Here is a 15,219-nt window from a genome sequence, read left to right as displayed (position 1 = left end):
AAGCTAACACCCTTGGGCAAAGTGCAGTAATGGAGGCATCAGGGAAGTGCCAGGCCCCTGAGTAGAGAGCAGCATGGCCTCTGCTGGGGCCTTGGCGGTTTGCAAGGTTCCAGGTCCACTGAATGGACTAGCACTCTGAGGCTGAAGTGCTTCTGCCTCCTCGCTCTGTCCCCAAAGGGTCTCAGTGGGGCCCTGGAGCCCGAGGGGGGCCACTGGGCGGTGCAGCACTCCTGGCTTGATGTCGAACAACAATGGGCTGGTGGTGGAGGCCTGTGGAGAAGACAGAAGCCTGTGAGCTGGCAGAGAGCTTGGGCTAGGCCCATCCTCCACAGGAACAATGCCTTTAGGATTAGCACCATAGGTGGGGCCAGGGAGGAGCCAGCCATGAGGTAGATGAGGGAGAAACTTAAAAAGAGGCTCCAGGAGGTAGTCAGGGAAAATGCTGGACTCTCTACCTTTGGAGGGTAAGGTAGAGGATGACTGAAGGGCCATGGGCAGAAACAAAGTAGACTCATTGAGTAAGAGCCAGAAGCTAGGAAGAGACCTCAGGGTGACTAGCTATCAAGAAACAGAGGTTCAGGGACATCCGATTGCCCCTGGACAGAAGCTATTGCCAGACCTCTTAGGAAAGGCAGCCTAGGGGAAGTGAGGACAAAGGCTACCTTGGCCCCAGCAATGGCAGAAACAGGCCTGGTCCTACCTGCTGAGCCTAGCTTTCAACCCTTGTCTGGCAACTCTCTTCCCCTTGGGTCTTAGTAGAAGCCACAACAGCATTAGTGGGAGACATGCCACTCCCCTGAGGGCACATGCAGGGGGCAAGCCATGCTTCTCAGAGCATGGGGCATGCACGGAGAAGTATATGTCCCCATCAGCTAAAGGCTGCCAGAGGATGGCTCCAAGTCATGCAAGGGAGGGCAGAGCCTGTGGGGCCCAGCAAGAATCTTAGGCCGATGGACATGCAGGGGGGCAGCTGTGGTGCCCAGTACCTGTCAGGGGCCCCAGCCTTGGGGGTTAACAGTTTGACTCATCATGGTGGGCTGCATCACAGAAGAAGCGTGAACCCCGCTTGGCAGTACGAGCCGTGAAGGGGACACTCTTCAGCACTGTGGCCCAAGAGAGAGACACAGTGGTCAGGTTTTGTGGGGGTAGGGGTGGGAGGAGAGCCTGAAAGGGTTGAGCTGAGCTTTGGCAGCTGGGCCCAATGGCCAGGCCCCAGGGAAGCCCACCTGTGATGATGTCCTCGATGGTACCGTCCTTCCCCTCATACACAGGCCGGTGTTCCTTGGCCTGGCGCCGCCTCAACTCTGCAATGAGCTCCTGCTGCTGCCACTTGTTCCGCTGGGATGGGGTCTAGGGCCGAGCATTTGAAGGGGAAGGAAGTCATTACTACCCTATATGGGATTGGCTCCTGCCCCAAGATGCAATCTGAGGATGCCCTTAATAGTGTACTGTAGTCCCACCCCATCACTGCTTAGGAATCTGCTCTGCAAGCCCCCCTTCTACTTCCTTGCAGCCCCGTCTCCCTGCCTTCTCTGTGGACTCTAGTCTTCAGGCCCTCTGGGTGGTCTCTCTGCTCCTCTTCCATCTCCCTCTTTAGCTCTCTGCTCCACCTCCTCCGGATCCTTTGCCCTGCCTTCTTCCAGGCCCCAGCTCTTAGTCCCACCCACCTTGGCATCCAGTTTCTTGGCTTCCTGAGCCAGCTGCTTCTCTCGCATTACTTCCTCCTGCTTCTTACGGGCTTCATTCTCTTGTTCTGCTTCCTAGGAACAGTGGAAGGTGGGTGGAGGGTGAGGCTCACGCAGGCTGTGAGGGGTGAAGCTAACACTGAATGTGGAGGATGGGTGGCAGTGGGACCATCTAACTCCAGGTGGCCACCTTCTGGAGGGGTACTTCCTGCCCCAAACAATGACAGGAAGGGCCTGGGCCCCCACCCTGCCCACCAGTCACAACGAAGAGGCCTGTCACCAGCTTGGATCACTCCTTCGCAAGGACTAAGGAGTTAGAAAAGGCCTAGAATTGGAGCCCAGCCCTCTCTCCCTCAACTAGTTCGAAACTTCAGAAAAGCCTTATTTCTGCTTACCTTATAAGAACGAATGAAACGGACAAAGACTGGAAAGAATACAGAAGGAGGTGTGGTCTTGGGACTCTCACCAAAGTAGCGAACAACTGCATTGTAGGCCTCCTGGGAAAGAGGGGGCCGAAGGGGTCAGTGAGGCTGGAAGGAGAAGCCCAGCTTCCACACCAGAGACACAAAGAGTCCAGGCCCAAAGGGAGACAAAACAACAGCCTGAACCCCTGTTGGCTGGAAAGAGGCTAGGGCTCCCAGAGCACCTACAATGGTTGTCTCCAGAAAGCCTCCTCTTCCACCTCCACACAGCCAGTCACCAGAACTAAGAACTAAGTCCACCTTAGAACTTGTCCCTGATGCTCCCATCCACCTCTACCTGTGCTCACCTCAGCCGTCTTGGCGTCTCGCTGGAGCTTGTCCAGTTTGCCTTCATTGGTGCTGAGGAAGTTCCGAAGGACACTATTATCATGGAGACTGCACTCCCGACGAATCAGGTCCATGCCCCGGCCCAACTCTTTCACATCCAGCAGCACGTTCTCCAGGGACACTGTGGTCATCAGAGCCCCAGCTGAGGCCCACCTAGGGCCCAGCACGCCTACCTCGCAGCTCAGGGCTCAGGCCTTCCTCCTCAGCACAAACTAAATTGTTCTCATGTCCCTGCTCCCTGAACCACCCTTAGGGACACAGAAGTACACCAAACTAGCTGGGCCTCACAGGGGCTAGCCTGATTGGGGCAGGAAAAGGAATGGAGGCTGTGACCCAAAGAACAAGGTAGCAAAGGAAGGCAAGCCAAGAGACTGTTCTGGTCTCCAAGAGACTGCCTCTGGCCTGCCACAGTTTTCATGGATGGGACAGAAATAACAGCTACCTTCTGTCTTTAGGGCTTTATGATTTTTCTGAACACTTCATGTACATTATGGAGAAGCCCAGGGTCTCCCTGGGCAAGCTTGAAGGAGTTAGGAGGAAAAGAGCCATTGCTCCCCTTCCTGTTCCTATACCCACTACACTAAGCTGGAAGGGACTAGGCCAGGCCTGGAGCCAGGAAAGACTCCCTCTACGGTAGCACATGCCCACCATCCCAATGCAAAGCTTTGAAGTGGTCAGAAAAAACAAGCAGACCCAAGTGTTCCCTCTCCCCATAGCTTCCTGGGATTGTCCTGGGTTGAATCTAAGAACAAGCTCACCCAGCCAGGCTCCCCTCACCTGCTGCAGCCTTCTCTACAAAGTGTAGCTCATGCCAGAAGTTAGCCAGGTCTGGGTATTTCTCCTTCACCGTCAAGGCAATGAAATGCAGCAGCGTCATCTTCCGGTCAGTGGACTTGGTGTCCAGCAGCTGGGAGGATGCGGGGGTAGTGTGAGAAGACAGAGTACCCTGCCCCTGAGGCTTCCTGGCCCCATGTGGTCCTACCATCTTACCAGATCCAGGCTCTGGAGCTTAAACCCATATACAGCTCCCCTTTTGCTGCTGTTCATGTAGTTCCCTAGAGCGAGTATGATCTGTCCAAAAGATGCATGGGAAGCAGGTCAGTCCAAGCCCTGAGACGCTCCTTTCTCCTCTCCGAGTAGCCCCAGGCCCCCACCTAGGTTTGAGAACCACCAGCATCCCCATTCACAACCCCTGCCCACCTCCAACATCTGCTTCAGCTTCTGTGAGGACTTAACGGAAGCGGAGGCTGCAATGATGGCATTGAGTTGCTGGAAGGAGAGAGAAGTAGCTGCGTACCCCCAGGCTGGGATGGGACAAAGGGCGGGGCTGTGAGGACTGGTAGGACGGGGAGGCGGAGGAGGGAGCCGCAGAGGAGCATGAATGGGGTGGGGGCATACCGGCGTGAGCATCTGCAGGTTGTCCTGGAAGTTGCCTAGGAAGGCCATGCCAGCCATTCTCTGGGTCAGCCGCTCCACCTTGCTAAAAAGCAGCATGAAGCGGTCCTCAGCTGCCAGCTCCTCCAGGGGCTGCCGCTCGCGCTCATACTGCCGCAGCAGCTTCACCTCAGCCTCTGTGGGCAGGAAGCGCATCAGGCACTCCACGAAATCCACAGGTAGTGTCTGTAGGTCAAACCTGTGTAGAAAGGGAGGGACCACCTCAGGTTTCCTATTTACCTGCTTCTTCCCTCATCCCTTTTATTCTCTAGCTTCTAGAAGGACTTAGGGCAGAGAAGCGTTGTACACAGTATCCAGGGTACTATGCTTCTCCCTCCAGGCCCTGAACTCAACCAACCTGGACATTTCCTTCAGGTCCCAGTTGAGAAAGCTCTGGGAAGCCTTCCTTGATCACCAAGCTTGGCTACGTGGCCCTTCCTGTTCCTCTAAACTGCCTGTACCTCTGCCATCTTGATGGTTATCACTCAAGTGTTATTGGTCTCTTCCCGCTAGACTGCTAATTCCTTGAGTTAAGGCCTAGGCCAAATCTCTAGCCCCTCACAAAATGCCTGGTACACAGTATAGTTGTAGTAAGTTCTGGCCCAGTCAGTGAATGACTGATGCGGACAAGGCAGTTCTGTCAGATTCCCTGGAATCTATGGAAGATCGAGCTCCTAAGTGAGCTGGACTGCCAGCTGGCTGGGGACCAAGCCTAGGTCAGTGGGAGCCTCACGTGTGGATGGCCCTGCAGATCTCCTCAGCTGAGCGGCCAGCCTTGCGTAGGGTGATGGCCAGGTTCTTGGCACGATTGGCTTCCAACAAGGTCACCTTACTGGCAGCCTTTTGTGCTGTCTTATTCTTGGAGCAGATGAGGTCAAGGGCAGGGCCCTGGGCTTTCGTTTTGAACAGTTCTTCAAATTTGTCCAGGTCCAGGTCCTGGCATGCACAGACAAGAAGGAAAAATGCTCACACTGGTAGAAAACCCTGAAAGCACTCCCAACATCGGCCTAGCTTAGGTTTATGGAGCTGGCCCTGAACCCACACTGAGTTTGAAAGCTCTTCTAAGGTGAGGAGATATAGCTAAAAGGACAACCTGGTCCCCAGCCCTCTGGACCTTGGCCCTATTACCTCCAAGATCTTCTCATCATCAAGTTCACTGAAGACAGTGCCACTGATCTGGTTGGGTTTCAGCGCTGTCCAGTTGAAGACTGGCAGCCGGAACTTGGTCTTGATAGGTTTCTTGATGCGAATGGCTAGTTTGGTGAGAGGATTAGTGAGGCGGGGCTGAGGGACACAAGCCCTACCCAGGGCCCTGAAGACACTCACCTGACAGGCCCACTGTCAATACCACAGAGGGAGCAGCGCCAGGGAGAGGTGGGGCTGGTGGACATTTGCCTAGGGGAAGAAGAGATGGCACATTCCAGAGTTTGAGAGGCTCTTCAGAGGCTTCCCCTCGCTTCTGCCACCCTACCTGTCCTTAGAGACTCTCAGGGAAAGAGGGTGCGTGAACTCTCTGGCCAAGCTACGCTAAGGAGTCCTAACTCTAACAGTGAAGTTACTGCTAGTTTCTGACCCAATTTCTCCTGCTGTCATCTAAGCCTTCTCGATGGCAGACTTCAGAGGAACTGGAAGCAGCATCTTCACAATCCTGCGAACAGATCCACATCTGCCCTTGGGCATCCCTTTTGGTAACTTTGTTGTTGTTGTTGTGTGCTGTCAAGTCAATTCCAACTCACAGTGACCCTATGGAACAGAGCAGAACTGCCCCATAGGGTTTCCAGCACTGAAAGCTTTACAGAAGCGGACTGCCACATCTTTCTCCTGTGGCTGCTGGTGGGTGTGAACTGCCAACCTTTTGCCTCCCTCACTTTCTAGTCCTACCTCAGCCTTCTCTCACCCTACTTTTGTATCCTTCCAGCCCTTAAATGATGCTGTTTTCCCAGTTCCTTTCTGAAGAAGACACTGTTAATTAGGGTTTTTGGTCTGGTCCCTCCCAACTCCCAGAGGTCCTGGTTACCTGGTAATGGGGGAGGTGGAGGGGGCAAAGGAGGAGCTGGTGGTGGAGGCAGAGGTTGGGTCTCTTCAGGGGGTGGGGCTGGAGCCAGGAGGTCCAGGTCAGAGGGCAGCATGCCCTCACTCAGCTCTGTAGGGCCTACCCTCGCTAGAGCCTCGCCACCCAATGACTCCAGGCCCCGGGCACTTGGCTCCAAGTGGCATCGGCGCTGGAAGGCCTCCTCCTTCTCTTTAATGAGCCTCCGCAGGGTGTGCACCTGGTGGCTCGTGTTCTCGTATGTCTCCTATTGGGCAGACAGCACCGTTAAGGAAAGAGTGGGCTGAAGGGACAGTCGTCATTGCCTCAAGGAGTGAGACTGGGCTGCTCTCTCAACTAGCCTCTGTAGGAGTGCCTGGAGGCAGAGTGGAAGAAATCCAGATGGGAAAATAGAAGCTGGAGTGTAGCAGGGCAAAGAGGTGAGCAGGAGAAATGCCTGCCTCCCCTGGCACCTCAAATGTCCCTCTTCTCTGCTCCAGCCTTATTCTGTCTGTACTGGTCCTTCAAGGGCCAGGGAAAAGGCTGCCTCTGGGAAACTCTCTTGATCCACCAGAAGTCTGATATAGCTGCTCTCTGTAGAGATACTGGAGCTCTCCACAGCCCTTTGTGCCTCATTACCGCTTTTATCTCATTTGGCCTTGGATAATCCCTAAATGGAAAGCCCCCTAGAGGCAAGACCCCAGCTTATCCATTTCAGCATCTTCCATAGCTCCCAATACAGTGCTTCACACCCTTAGCAGGGCCTCGGCAAATGAATATTGAGTTCAATGGAGCAAGCATAAATATATTCTGGAAAAAAAGGTAGGTTGAAGGCACGATTTTATAACTAACAAAAAATTAGGTGAAAAAACAGAAAAGACTGAAATGTAAGGAGCTGCTGCTCTCCTGACTTAGGACACCTGGGTCTAGGGGTTACTTTGTCCCTCTTATTAAGCAGGGCTGGGGGAGCACGTGGCGGTGCAGGGAGGAAGAAACAGCAGGATGGGCTGGTAGGAGCAGTCCCAGACAGGGACTCCAGAGTACACCTGGGAGCCCTGTCTGTTCCCACCCTCTTCTGTGTGTCTCTGGTTCACTCTGGCTTCCACTGCCCTCTCCAACTAAACAATGGGGTGCCTCAAGGGTGAGCCAGATTCTAGAGGGCTTGACATGACTCAGGAAAAGATCACCAGGCACTGGGGCCCCAGACCAGTCCCTGCGTCCTCCCCCTCCCTGATTACTTGGTTACCTTGATGCTTTCCAGCTCCTTTTCCCTCTGCAGCAGCTGCTTCTCAAGCTCTGCCACCCGCATCATGTTCTCATTTTCTAAGTCCAGAAGCTTCTCTGTGAGCTGTGCAGGATGAGAAGGGCAGATGTGCAGCTGGTGGTCCTGAAGCCTGGGCACAGACTGAACTCCAGCCAGGACCGCAGACTAACCCCTCTACCCAAGGCCTAAAGACTGGCCGTGGAGCTCTCCTATATCACCCCCATGGGCCCAGGGTTTGACACAACATGAAATAACAGCAGAGACCAGGCAAATGGCCACATCCTGGTTCTCCTGGGCCTGGGACTGCCTCATGCGCAACCCTGGAGGTCAGCGTATGTTCCAATCTGTACATGATTCAGGGACTCAGGCCAGAGCATGCACTAGACCCTGATGGGTTCTTATGTTTCCTTTGGGCTTAATCTGAAGGCAGATGGTTCAGTTCACAATTCCTGGAACTCAGATAGCCCCATCATGGCTCTGGCAGGCAAAAGAGGACCACTCACATGGGACACATGCTCTTCCAGCTCCTCCACCTTCTCCAGGGCCACATTCTTGGTCTCTGCATCCTCCAACAAGCCCCCCACATCAAAGACATTGTCCAAGTATGCCTGGATCTGCACCTGCAGCTTCTCGCTCTCTGTGTGCCTTGACTTCTGGGGGAAAACAGAGATAATAGTAGCTGGGGGAGCAGACAGAAGATCCAGGAAGCCTCCTGAGAAAGACTTGGTTCTCAGCATCCTCCACTGCCATTTCCTAGAGCACCAAACCCAGGGAGTTCCTACTGCTGTCCATGTGTCAGAGTCTCGCCTACATGGAGCTGCCTGACTGGGGAGTTCCTCTGCAGAAAAGCCTGAGTCCCAGACCCTAGAAAACAGATAGGGTCCCAGGACCATGAAGGACCAGGCTCTTATTAAAAAACAAACAAACACCTTTGTGATACAGCTAAGCTGTTCCTCTGACCCCAGCTCCTCACCCTGCAAGGACCCGAGCCCAGCTCACCTGCAGGAACTCCTCCAGCCCCAGCTTGGTGAACTCATACTGCAGGTGGACCCGGAAGTTCATATCCTCCACCGAGTGCACCACGATGTTGATAAACTGCATGCAGGCCACCTGGGGAAGCAGCAGCCCAGAGAAGCAGAGATGAGAAGGGCAGAGGGGAGGTCCAAGAGACAGGGAGGGGAGGCAGCTGTTAGAACATCATTATCAAGAAGAGATGCATAAGAACACATGGATAAATCGAAAGGAGTGAATAAAAAAGTTCAGTCTTTCTGGGGGTAATACAGCATTTTAACTGAAGAAACATCAAACTTAATATTCAGTGTATGAAAATGAGTTACTTGAAAAATAGATATAAATGAAGACACAACTCTGATTTCCTTTACACATAAGCAGGTAATTTTTGAGACTATCATGCCTAGCTGAAGACCCTGGGCTGAAGGGATGAGTGTGGGGAAGGGAGGGCAGCTTAGAAAACATGTAACCAGGGATGATATGGGCATGGGAAAAGCAGATCTGAGACACCAAGATGACATTGTCCTGAAGTTTCTGAAAGGTCTCTGGGGCATGCAGGTGGACAGGGGGCATGTATTGAGTATGGAAACTCACTCACTACACGGAATATCAAAATACACTGTTGGCCTGGCTCCTGTCCTCAAGGAGTATGTGGCCCTGCTCCTCACCATGAAGTCGATGTTGCTGTCCTCATTCCGGAAATACTCCATGAGCTTCTCAAAGCGGTGCAGCTCCTTGCATACCTGCACAGGCAAACTTTTTCAATGAAAAGATCTGCCCCAGTCAGAACCCAAGTCCTGGAGCCCTGGCTTCCAGGAACATTAGCAGAAAAGGGACTGGTGCAGATCAAGTTCAGTCAAAACTCTATAAAGCCATTCAGGCCATTCAGGCCACTATCAAAGAAGACCTGGGACCTAGAGCCCTGGTCCCTCACCAGCTTGCTGAGGAAGCTCAGTAAAGTCTTTGCCCTTAGGCTGCACTTTAGGTGACTCTGGTGGGGGTAGGCCAAGAAGAAACACAGGGGTCTCATATTGCCAAGTCACTGATGGAAAGAGGAAAGGAGGAAGGGAGTTGGGTTCTGGTGGCAGCAGGAGCCTGAGGTCCTGGGAGGGACACAGGGGAGGGGCCGGTGTACAGGAAAGCCCCTCTGCTGAGAGGGGTCCAGAGGCTCCTCTGAGCCTCTGGACTTCAAGGAGGAAGAGCCATTTCCTGGCTTGAACAATGGATGCTAGGGAAGAGGTCCAAAGAGGAGGAAGGGGTGGGATCGTGGCTATGGCTAGATGTCGAGGAATCCTCTGTTCAAGCAGATAGGGGCTTCAGAGGCTGGGGAAATTCCAGTAGGAATGTTCTCTCCCCTCACCAATAATAGCTAACAACCCAGGAACCATCCCTTGCTTGCCTTCTTTCTTCTTCTTCTTTTTTTTTTTTTTTTAATTTTTATTGTGATTTGGGTGAAAGTTTATGGAGCAAATTCACTTTCCACACAGCAGTTCATACACATTTTGTCTCATGACATTGATTGCAATTTCCTACAATGCAACAGCTCTCTTCCCAGTTCCTCCCCATAGTTACCTCTTCCCTGTGTCCTTCCCTCCCATGCACTCCCGCCTCAAGCTGTCTCCCTGTGCAAACACAATCCTTCTGTTCACCCATGATTGATCCTTCCAAGGGGTGTATCTACCTGATGTAAACATTCAGCAAATATGCCTGTCTTGTTGGCTGGAAGCCACAGGAGTGAGTTCAATTCTAGACCTGAAGGGCAGCTAGGGGCCATAGTCTCAGGGGTTTCACCAGGCTCTATCAGACCAGCAAACCTGGTCTTATTTATTTATTTATTAAATGATTTTGAGTTTTGTTCCACATTGTTCTCCCACTGTATCCAGGATCTCCTATATAGATCCCCCTCTTGAGTGGCTGACATTGGTAGCCAGGCACCATCTAGTTCTGGTCTCATAGTCATCTAGGCTGAGGATCGCATGGTGTACCAGCTGGGGAGTCTCCTAAATACAGATACCCAGTCCTGCAGTGGCGCTCAGGGCTCTATATTTTTACAACCTCTCCAGGTGATTCTGTTGCATGGCTAGGTTAGGACCAATCTACTTCTGAGGGCATCCTTAGCTACCAATCAGGGAGGGGCTTCCCTGGCATAAGATCTAGTAAAGTAAGACTGAAGTTCTGGTTTTGGTTAAATTAGAAAAGAAAAAGGAGTGTGTGTGGGCAGGGCAGGCTGCTTGGCCAAGCCCTGAGAGGTTAAAATCACTGGAAATCACAGGAAATGCTTAACCTACCTGGTTTGTCACTGTCAAGTGGCTCCCCTCCACACCAGACACACACACACATAAACATACACAACTGCAGTAGACTGACCTCTTTGAAATTGTCAAAGGCAGCAAGAATTATTTCATGACCTCCCCGCACCAAACACACAGCTGCCAGGAGTTCCAAGACAAGGGCTTTGGTCCTAAGAGGTGAATAAAAAAGATTAACACCCTAACTCCTCACCTTCTCCCTATCCTGGCCATCACACTTGTTTTCACAATAGGGTGAGTCCTTTCTGTACTCTCAGAAAGGAGAGAGGAAGGGGTGGGTTTGGGAAAGAAGGCAGTGGAAGGAAGGCTTCTGCCCTCACTAAGCTGAGGGAAGCCAGAGACACTACTTTTCCAGCAGAGGTGAGGGGAACAGATCAGGGCTCTGAGGCAGCGACAGGACCTAAAGGCCAGGCAGAGCTTCCTGTCAGGGCAAGCAGAGCCCAGACCTTCAGAGTCCTGGGCCAGGAAAGTGGAAAGGAGAGGGAAGCAGCTTACCTTGGGTTCTTATTGTTGAGACTGAGCGCAATCTCATTGACAGCATGGGGGTGGGACATGACCAGGTTGAATCCATACTGCAAGAGGAAAGGACAGAATGAAGGGAGACAGTGATGGTGGGGAAGGGAGATCCCATGGGACTTCCTTGCCTGTAGGCTCTCCAGCAAGCCTGCCTTTTACAAGTGAGCGCTCGCCTAGCTCTCCTGCTCTGGCAGAGAAGGTTGAGCATCAAAGCCTAGTGCCACCCCTTTACCTGATAGTTCATGATGGCTCTGAGACACAGGATGCAGACATGGACGTCATCCTTCTGGCTCACCAGGCGGGAGTTCTTCAGGGCCCTGCGCCCTGGGAGAGTGCTGTACCTGGGGGAGAGGGAGCCAGGCAGTGAGGGAGTATAGCTTAGGCTGCTGGAAGTGTCCAGGAGCACTCACCATCACACAGACAGCACACTGCCCCTAGCAACAGTGTAAGATGGAGAATGGGGACCATGGACCAACAGCCCAGAGAGACAAGGTGCAGACAGTTGGGCAGTCAGTCCTGGAACAGGTCTCTGTCAGCAATTACCCAGGGTCCTGGCTTTACAACCAGTGCCCAAGCCATCCTAACTCACAGAGATCCTCTAACAGACTCAAAATATAAGCAGTAGGTGTTTCTGGTCCTGGAAATGGCTACAGACACGTTCTCCTGAGCCTTCCCTCCTCCCACCTCTCGTTGCTGCATCTTGCACACACTACCTGGGGCGCGAGCACCTGGCTGGCATCTCACTTGGACACAGAACAGATCCCCAGAGGGCTATATCTGATTTTGTACTCCCTCTGCCCCCTCAATGATGCTTCATGAAAAAAGTAGGAAACACAAAATGGTATCTGCTCATGCATGACTGAGGAAACATGACTAGAATGATGAGCAGTGTCAGAGGGACACAACCCAAAGTGGAGTAAGAGAAAAGTATGGACACGAGAGAGACAGAGACCAAGGGAAGGGCCACCGGACCCTGGGTAGGAAGGAGTTCTGAGAAGTCATCTGGTCCATCCAGCTGCCTCCAGGCAAGATGGTGCTTAAGACACTGCAGACAAATGAACACAATGCAGCCTTGGAAAGAAATGGCCTAAAGGAAGACAAAGCAAAGGGAGGCAAAGGACAAGCAGGTTGGGTAGGAGTTGACCTCCGAGCAGTGGATAGAGCAGAGTGAAGAACCAGAGGGAGACAGACATGAGGGCAAGAACTGGATCACCCAGAGAAGACCAAGGAGCTGTGTGAGGACAAGCCACTGTCTGAGAGGCCTGGGAGGAAGGGCAGTGAGAGTAAGGAATAGAGGGGCACCAGAGAGGGAGCGAGGAAAGGCAAGAGCTAGGACCCCTGATGGGGTGGACACAGCCAAGGACTATGTACTTACCCAGGACAGATTGCTGGGCAGTCAAGGAGACAGAGAGGACAGACCAGAGAGAGACTGGCAGGCAGAGGGCAAGAGAGCTGAGCCTGGAAGCAAGAGTGGTGAGAGGCGCATGAGCACTCACCGCTGCTACCCAAGGTCTGGACGGGGGGGGGCAGGGGTGGAGGCAGGCGGGCACAGCGAGCACACACATACCGGAGCACAGACTGGCGCGCAGAGCGAGCGAGGCTGTTGGTGAAGGGAGCCGACAGGGCGCTGGGTGGCTGCAGGTCCTCGATGGACCTGCTCCAGGACCGGAGCTTGTCAAATGCACCATCATCACTGCTCTCCAGACCCTCAAAGTCAAACCTGGAGCATGAAAGGACACACATGCGCACACACAGGCACATACACAGAAGAAACTCAGTGCCAAGCCCCCCTGGCCAGCCCTCCCCAGCCTTAGGCCTCTAAGAAGCAAGGGTGGCAAGAATAGAGAGCAGAATTGGGCAGCAGAGCCCTAACCCTGGTCAGACAGTTCCAACACAGGACTGGGCAGAGCAGGACAGAGACCAGAAGGGGATCCGATGAGGTGGGTGTTGATGGAGGCCAACTCCTCTGCTCCCACTGGCCAGGCGACTCCAGGAAGAGGGCCTCTTATGGGTTTAAAGGGACATGGGGGCTGGCAGGCTTTCTGAATTCCCAGCCTCGGAGGGACTATTTCAGAGGAGCTGTGGCTCCACTGGAAAATCTGCCCCATGGAAGGGTGGTAGGGAATGCGCCAACAGTGGTCTGGGTAGTTGGCAAATGGCAGCAGCCAGAAGGGCCTTTCAGTGCCCTGAGGGCACCTACTTGGGTCTGAACTGGCTCATGAGGGCAGATCTGAATGGAAGGAAATGGGGCACCTGGCAAACCCATAGTAGGGCAGTTCTCCGTGTTCAGGAGGACCACATGGCCGCATCCTACCACTGAGTTTCAATGACCAGGTTTTATGTGGTCCTAGCTACTTGAGACTTCTAGGTTTTTCTGATATAGTGGCTCCATGGGCTTCAGCTTCCCCAGGGGAAGAAACTACAGGTCAAGAGCTGAACTGGGGTTCTGTAGGCTAATTCCTTCAGGATTTCAGATGGCTTCTCTGTCACTTCCTGCTTCTAGGAGCTGTTGTTGTTGTTGTTATTTGCCATCGAGTCGGCCCCGACTCATAGCGACCCCTCCTTGGGTTTCCAAGGCAGCATCACTACGGAAGTAGGAATGCCCAACCTTCCTTCCGAGGAGTGGCTGGTGGGTTTGAACTGCCAGCCTTCTGGTTAGCAGATGTAATTAAATGAGCAGTTGGTGAGTGTGGCCAGGCCACAGAAGGCAAGCCATGGACACAAACCCGCATGGCCTTGTTCCTTCCACATGCCACATCAGGGTACGTCTGCCTCTGAGAATAAGCCCCACTGCTCTTTCCTGTCCTTCTTCTCCTTGTAAGTCACTGAGGACTGAGTGAGCATCTCCTACAAGTTCTTCTTCCCAGGGAGCCTTCTGCTTAGACATTCACAGCTCTGGGATCAGAAGGCACAAAGGCTGAGGCTTTCTAAAATAGAAAGTGACATCTATAGATGCCCAAATGTTCCAAAGTTATGGGATGATTAGGTGGTGTTTAATGGGGCTCTCAAGCAGACATTAAAGGAATCCCTCTGACAGGGACAGCTTGCCAGTGACTTCCCTCTGTCAATATAATATTCCCTAGCCCTAGTACATAGGCGCTCTGGTGGCACAGTGATTAAAGCATCTAGCTACTAATTAAAAGGTCAGCAGTTCAAACCCACCAGCCCCTCCATGGTAGTCTGATGTCGTAAAGATTTACAGCTTTGGAAACCCTATGAGGCAGTTCTACTCTGTTCTGTAGGGTCACTATGAGTTGGTATTGACTCAATGGCAGTGGGTTTGAGTTTTTTTTTTGTTGTTGTTGTTGTTGTTAGCACTGGTGCATGCAGTTTACAAATAAACACCTTCACGCAAAACTCTATTTGGCTCAGTCTTTCCTCTCTCAATCCTTCCCCAAACATATACTCTCTTTTTTCTCTAAGTCTTTCTTATACTTGGAAGGTGCTGCCATGGACACTACAATATCAAGGTTCCAGTATGTTTTTGGTTAAAGCAGCTGGGATGTATTTACTTTTCAAATAAGAGAGAGAGGCTTATTTGGAAAAATGATCTGCATCTTTTTACTATAAAAGCTCTGAATTTAAAAAAAAAAATCACTTTGGCAAATGTTTTTCATTTCTTTCTATCAAAAGAGTAATTTTTAAAGGGATAGGAGGATCATGAGGCATGTAGCGAAGGAAGCAGAGAATGGCTATTCTTTGGTTTTAACAGGGAATGACCTGTAAAAGGTGACAAAACTAAGAGAGGCTTTGGTTTGAGCCCCTAAGGATATGAGAGTAAAGGGCTGCTGGACGCTGGAGAATGGCCAAGGGAACAGAGAGTAAGGAAGTCAAAGTCTGATCTAGGGCTGAGTCCTCGGACAGAGGGGTTTCCCAGTGGGAGGGGCTTGCAGCACCAAAACTGTAAAAGTCAAGGGCAAACCAGGATGGATTGGTCTCCAAGTTATGTCTTGCATTATAAATCTGAATGTCAGTCATTCCTGAATTATCACTAGAATCCCTCTTTCCTATATGTCAGGGTCATTAAGATGGTATATGTAGGTCACCTTGAATAATAATAACAATTAAGAACAAAGCAGCGACCACAGTGTAGAGCTAGTATGTTCTGAACACTGAGTGATTTACACACATCATCTCATCCAATCCTTACAACAACCCTGGA

At 52.1% G+C, this 15,219-nt stretch overlaps 1 protein-coding gene across 1 annotated transcript in view; it reads right to left on the bottom strand.

The window, feature by feature from the left end:
* Positions 1–1,011: 1,011 nt before the first annotated feature.
* Positions 1,012–15,219, bottom strand: part of FMNL3 (formin like 3) — a 62,812-nt gene continuing 48,604 nt past the window's right edge. The window contains exons 6-26 of the mRNA XM_007937834.2: positions 12,625–12,777; positions 11,290–11,398; positions 11,037–11,113; positions 10,600–10,693; positions 8,901–8,975; positions 8,221–8,331; positions 7,725–7,874; positions 7,204–7,305; positions 5,946–6,225; positions 5,255–5,323; positions 5,057–5,181; positions 4,662–4,864; positions 3,893–4,127; positions 3,695–3,763; positions 3,485–3,565; positions 3,272–3,401; positions 2,455–2,615; positions 2,081–2,182; positions 1,668–1,760; positions 1,227–1,350; positions 1,012–1,103 (exon numbers count right to left, since the gene is read on the bottom strand). Of these exons, the coding sequence (XP_007936025.1) occupies positions 1,012–1,103; positions 1,227–1,350; positions 1,668–1,760; positions 2,081–2,182; positions 2,455–2,615; positions 3,272–3,401; positions 3,485–3,565; positions 3,695–3,763; positions 3,893–4,127; positions 4,662–4,864; positions 5,057–5,181; positions 5,255–5,323; positions 5,946–6,225; positions 7,204–7,305; positions 7,725–7,874; positions 8,221–8,331; positions 8,901–8,975; positions 10,600–10,693; positions 11,037–11,113; positions 11,290–11,398; positions 12,625–12,777 (2,635 nt within the window). The remainder of the gene's footprint in view (positions 1,104–1,226; positions 1,351–1,667; positions 1,761–2,080; positions 2,183–2,454; positions 2,616–3,271; positions 3,402–3,484; positions 3,566–3,694; positions 3,764–3,892; positions 4,128–4,661; positions 4,865–5,056; positions 5,182–5,254; positions 5,324–5,945; positions 6,226–7,203; positions 7,306–7,724; positions 7,875–8,220; positions 8,332–8,900; positions 8,976–10,599; positions 10,694–11,036; positions 11,114–11,289; positions 11,399–12,624; positions 12,778–15,219) is intronic.

This window comes from Orycteropus afer, unplaced genomic scaffold (assembly GCF_000298275.1).
Source record: "Orycteropus afer afer isolate SDZICR_OR568_19922 unplaced genomic scaffold, OryAfe1.0 scaffold00045, whole genome shotgun sequence".
Lineage (NCBI taxonomy): Eukaryota > Metazoa > Chordata > Mammalia > Tubulidentata > Orycteropodidae > Orycteropus > Orycteropus afer.
This window is presented reverse-complemented; position numbering and strand designations above follow the sequence as displayed.